The sequence below is a fragment of the Styela clava genome, chromosome 4 (genome assembly GCF_964204865.1).
Source record: "Styela clava chromosome 4, kaStyClav1.hap1.2, whole genome shotgun sequence".
Lineage (NCBI taxonomy): Eukaryota > Metazoa > Chordata > Ascidiacea > Stolidobranchia > Styelidae > Styela > Styela clava.
This window is the reverse complement of record NC_135253.1, coordinates 24,080,221-24,085,760: the sequence shown is the minus strand read 5'-3', so window position 1 is coordinate 24,085,760 and position 5,540 is coordinate 24,080,221. Positions and strand designations below refer to the sequence as shown.

The window sequence follows — 5,540 nt, the reverse complement described above, 5'->3', positions numbered from 1 at the left end:
CCATTGCTGTTAGGTCCCGAAACTACAGTTCCGATGATCTATAGTCCATCAAAGATAAGATTGCTCGTTTGTTGCGGGAAGGCATCATAGAACGGTCAGAGTCGCCGTGGCGCGCTCAAGTATTGGTCACAAAAGACCAAAGACATAAAAAACGTCTTGTTATTGACTATTCACAAACAATAAATAGATACACTGCTCTTGACGCGTATCCCTTACCTCGCATAAACAATATAATTAACGAGGTTGCTAAAGGAAAGATTTACAGTACCATTGATTTACGTTCGGATTATCACCAAATTCCCATTTCTGACGTTGACAGACCTTACACTGGGTTCGAGGCTGTTGGCTCTTTATATCAATTCTGAAGGGTTCCTTCTGGAGTGGCTGTATTTCAGAGATACATGAACTCTTTCATCAAGCGTGAAAATCTTGAAGGCACCCTTGCTTACTTATATAACGTCACAATTTTTGGGGATGATCAACCACAACATGATAAACGATTAAAAGCTTTTATGAATGCTGCGGAGCGGCAAAGTTTTGACATTAAATAAAAATAAGTCAGTATTTTCAGTGACTGAACTGAAATTCCTTGGGCATCTGGTATCACATGGCAAAATTCGGCCAGATCCTGATCATTTACATACAACCTCTTATTAATCTTAAACCACCTAAAGATGGAAGTAATTTGAAACATTGCTTGGTATTATTTTCCTACTATTCGAAATGGATATCTAAATTTTCTAAAAAATTAAAGCCACTTTCAACTAATACATCATTTCCCCTCAAAGGCAAAGCTTTATCTTCTTTTAATCAATTCTTTTAATCAAAGGCTGTCAAGAGCAAGACGGACTGTTGAAAATCCGTTTGATTGGTGGGGGTTAGGATTAACATAAGCAAAAATTGTCGAGCCAGACTAATTAGAAGTACATGAGGTAAGAAACTACACGAGGCCCGATTCGGCTAGATATAATTGGAACTTTGTAACTAGCTTGTGCATTATTAATAGGCCCATAATGTGATGGCAATATGGATCGTTGTGAAGGTTGAAACTAGGGATGTAAGTTTCAGAAGCAAAATGGCCGTGATTCTGATTAAAAAAAACTTAATTGAAACAATGTCTTCTCCGCGTCGCAAGATTAACGTCACGTTGTATAGCGATTAAAATCGATTAATTGTTATATTTTCGCCTTATCGACTCTTTATCTGTGTCGCCGAGACAAGTTTAGACATGTTTATTGTGGCTGCGAGCGAGCTCCGTATGTTATTTTAGTCGCTTCGTGCATTTGTAATGCCATAGTTTGTCTAAAATGTAGATTTCATAAACAGATGAAACTAGTTTATTACAGCAGAGTAGCTTGACTGCCTATTTCAAGCCAATAACTGAGGGTCAGTGTGAGACAATAGATAGATTGATTACTGAAGTTATTATTGGAGACCTCCGGCCAATAAGTCTTGTTGAGGGACAGCATTTTCGTACACTGATACATTACTTACAGCCAGGCTATGTATTACCAGGGCGTAACACTGTAACCAAACATATTGAAAGGAGGTATAAAGAATGTAAAGAAAAGCTTATTAAAATAATAGGGGCCGTAAAAGCAAGATCTGTCTCACTTACAACTGACATGTGGACAAGTGCAAGAATGCAAGCATATATAACTGTCACTGCCCATTTCGTAGATCCAACGATGGTCGATTACTCAAATATGTATTGACAACAGAGCAGATGGATGAGGCTCAAACGGCAGAAAATATAAAATCAGAAATTTTAAAATCATTGAGTGAGTTCGATATCAGCCCGACAAAAGTGTTCTCAGTGACAACAGATAATGGAGCAAATGTGGTGTCAGCTTGTCGTTTACTTTATGAAGAATATGGTTGGTACCATATTACATGCGCAGCACATACGATTCAGCTTTGCATCGAAGATGGCTTAAAAATTGAAGAAATATCTTTTGCATTAGGTTATTTTTATTTCTGTTGAAAAGGTTTATTATCTAAAATTACTTGTCTTTGTAAAAACCCAATTTATGAAAGAAAAAGTGCATATCTTTTTAACTGCATAGGTTATTATTTTATTAGTAGTGTTTGTATTGTTAAGTGCAATACTTTCTTCATTTTTGCAGCTGGAGCTCGTCATATGGTGCAGTACTTTCGCCGATCAACTAAAGCTATGACAACTTTAAGACATCGGCATGCTCAGGATGGCACATCTCCATCAATAGAAATGCCAATCGACGTATCTACAAGATGAAATTCCACCTATGTTATGATCAAAAATTTGATCTCTCATTAATGGACTATTCGATCTGTATTATGTGACCCAACAATTACCTCTAGAACAGCAGCAAGTCACCTGGAATCAGGGTGAAACAACATGGAATATGCTTACGGTGCTAGCAGAGATTTTGGAACCCTTCAAGGTAGTGCAAATTACTTTGCATATCTCTTGATATCTGTTAGCACATGTATGAAATAAAAAAACTTTTGTTTTATATTTTGACAGGCTGCCTCTGACCACCTTGAAGGTGACTATGTAACAGTTTAGTCTTTGATTCCTCTCGCAAAAGGGCTGTTGGGCCATTGTGAGGAAAAGAGAAATGAGGGTGGGACACTATCAGCTATTACGAATGAATTTTGCAACACTCTCATAAATTCTCCAAAACTTCGATTTCGTTCCATACTGGAAACACCCAGCCAAGAAGAGGTCAACTTGTTCCAAAAAGCAACGTGGCTCCATCCCTGTCATAAAGGGAAATTTTTTGATCGTTCTTTCAGGGTCCAGGTAATATTCACTTACAATCTGGTATACCAGTGTATCACTTACATTTAAGAAGTCAGGTAAAAACTACTCTTTCAAACGCATAGGCTGTGATGTTCCTAATTTACAACTGTGATTTTTTCTTTTACATGTGTTGGGAGGATTCTGTTGTTCATTGTGTGTGTTTTATAAGTGGTTTAACTAACATTATCCCTTTCATATCATTTATAGACTTGTACAAACCCATCTAATATTTTTTTTGTGTTCTAAGGTCAGGGTTTCTCTAGAAATGGAAGTCACTGAAGCCTCAATGCCAGGAATACAAGATGAAATACATGTTGAACCTTCTGTGGTTACTGCTCCAGAGGTGGAACAAAACCCTCTCCAAGGACTCAATAGGCATTGAACAGTCAAGCTCCTCTTAATCGGAGGGAAATGCATCTAAGTGTCAGAGGAAATTTCACAGTATTTGAAAGAGAAATTGGACAGATATACAGAGCAGCTAAACCCATTATTGTGGTGGCATGCCCGAAAAACTGATTCTCCATCCCTACACAAAATGGCCATTCGGTACTTGGCTATACCGTGTACATCAGCACCAGCACAGAGGGCCTTCTCTTCTGCTGGTCTTACAGTTTCCAGATTGAGAACCAGACTCAGTGGCACACACGTAAATGAGTTGAACTTCTTGCACTGCAACAGAAGTTTGATGTAGCAGTGAATGATTGCTGGTTTATTGTTCACCTCAATTGAACATCAGGATAACATAATGAACGCAGACTTCTGCATGGCGTAACAATCAAATTAGTCAGCTGTAGGTGGATCCCCAGTGGTCGGATGAATATCAGATGTACTACTACCGCTCGCTTTTGCGTTGAGTAGCCTTTCCATAGTTTTTTTCAATTATTATTAGTTCAGTTATTCTAAGGTGGTGTTGAAATGTATAAGTAAGATATTAAACACTTGTATATCCTTACCATAAATAGCAATTTTAGTTGAGCACTAGCTCATAAGACGTTGTTAAATAGGTACGGTGCGGTAACTCCAAGGAAGGCTAGACCTAGAATAATATGTCACAAACAACGATATTTTCTGGCTTGTATGAAATGTTTATTAATTTAATGACTCTTCTTGACTATTCAACAGACTTATACCACAGAGAATGATAATAGAGAATTCACTGGCGGGTTCAAAGGTCGTTCCACATGAGTAAAGAGGTACGGAAGTAGGAAGTGCGATGCCTCCCTAAGCTAGATCTCTATCTCAGCGTGGGCCGTTCGGTGGTACGAAGTCGCGGGTTTGTATCTTTTGTTATCAATAGTGAGATATAAATTTTGAACCACGAGATATATATTATCATTAACTGTAATATTACAATAATCTAACTTCATCATGAATATGTGATATATACTTGTATCGTATGTTGGAAAATGGCAATCGATGGATGGAATCTACAAATGGAATACATATTGAATGTATAAAGTTATTGATATTATTCTTTATATTTAAATAAAATCACTCATTGAATGAACAATCTCTGTAATTAATTTTTTTACATAGCCTAACAATCATAGCTTTAGTTCATTATTCAGTAACTTATATGTTATCTTACTTACCCTACTGCTAATCATCTGTATTATGGCTACCAACGAGATATATGAAATTGTTGAGTTCCTTTTGAAGGATTTCGATAAAATTGAAGAATTTTCTTATTCAAAAGCATCCAAACAAGTAAAGTTTCTTATGATGCAGCTATAAAATTGATGAATAACGTAAGATTCGACAACATTTGAAGGTTTGAATGTTATAAAAACCCTCATGCAAGTCTTTGCCAGAGAGAAAGGAGCTGCCCAAGTCATGCTTAAATTCTCTATTCTCTACTTTCGCCTAAGTTGTTCGCTGGCCATTCTGACAATTTTTTTTACAGCAAAGGCCATGTTGGAAAAAACCTACCACATTTTCCAGCCACTGGATGACAATGTAACATCTGCTATCTCTGACACTTCATTTTGCGAACAGATTGGCAGTTATGAAAAAGGCATGGTCGAGTACATTGCAGGATACATCCTGAAAAAGGGGTCCGTATATTAAATTTGCAGAATTGTCAAAAGCTCAGGACTCTCTCCGTGTAGAAAGGCCCTCCCAATCAACAATCCCATTACTGCAGTACCCGGAGGGAAAGCTGAAATATTCAACTCAAGCATGCATGTTACTATTGGAATAGGCTTACCAAAAAGTAAGACCATAATTCAAATTTGACAAAGATTTCGAAACAGACTACAGCGAATCGAATATTTACAAAACCTTTGTGAGTCTTATTGAATAAATTGTAGATGAATTTAGTTTTTTTTTCTGCAATTCTTGTACTGTATATCCCTTAAATCATCTTATTTCCCACTATGTCAGAATGTCAATATTATGCAACAAATATACCTCATACTGTACTCTCTTTCCATCTGCATAGTTATTATTACGGCCGCTGTTCCCTTTTGTCGCAGACTCGCAGTCGTATGTTCCGCCTCGTAGGTATAACCGTCGTTTAACTCACTGCTGCACTCACTGAAACCTGGAAACCCCAAGAAACTGTCCAACACAATGTTTTGATGTTACTTCCAAATCGTGTTAAAATGACAGGATGAAATAGATGTTATAAAGCGTTCCAAAATAGTGTCTCATTGAACTGATGAAATGTTCCAATATAAAGTCTCAATGAATTGAAGAAGTGTTCCAATATAAAGTCTCAATGAATTGAAGAAGTGTGTAAACTGCAATTAAAATA

General features: G+C 37.1%; 1 protein-coding gene across 1 annotated transcript; it reads left to right on the top strand.

Annotated features, from left to right (window-relative positions):
- Positions 1-1,360: 1,360 nt before the first annotated feature.
- Positions 1,361-5,208, top strand: LOC144422191 (E3 SUMO-protein ligase ZBED1-like). Its single transcript, XM_078112092.1, has 5 exons — positions 1,361-1,964; positions 2,127-2,423; positions 2,507-2,785; positions 3,033-4,058; positions 4,689-5,208. Exons 1-2 carry the CDS (start codon positions 1,727-1,729, stop codon positions 2,252-2,254), a joined length of 366 nt encoding a protein of 121 aa, XP_077968218.1. The 5' UTR covers positions 1,361-1,726; the 3' UTR covers positions 2,255-2,423; positions 2,507-2,785; positions 3,033-4,058; positions 4,689-5,208.
- The last annotated feature ends 332 nt before the right edge of the window (positions 5,209-5,540 follow it).

What these genes read in the sequence shown, in the direction of transcription:
- LOC144422191 (XM_078112092.1), top strand. Translation starts at nt 1,727, where the DNA reads ATGGATGAGGCTCAAACGGCAGAAAATATAAAATCAGAAATTTTAAAA. An exon ending in AGAAATATCTTTTGCATTAG is followed by an intron (nt 1,965 to 2,126) that starts GTTATTTTTATT and finishes TCATTTTTGCAG; the next exon opens with CTGGAGCTCGTCATATGGTG.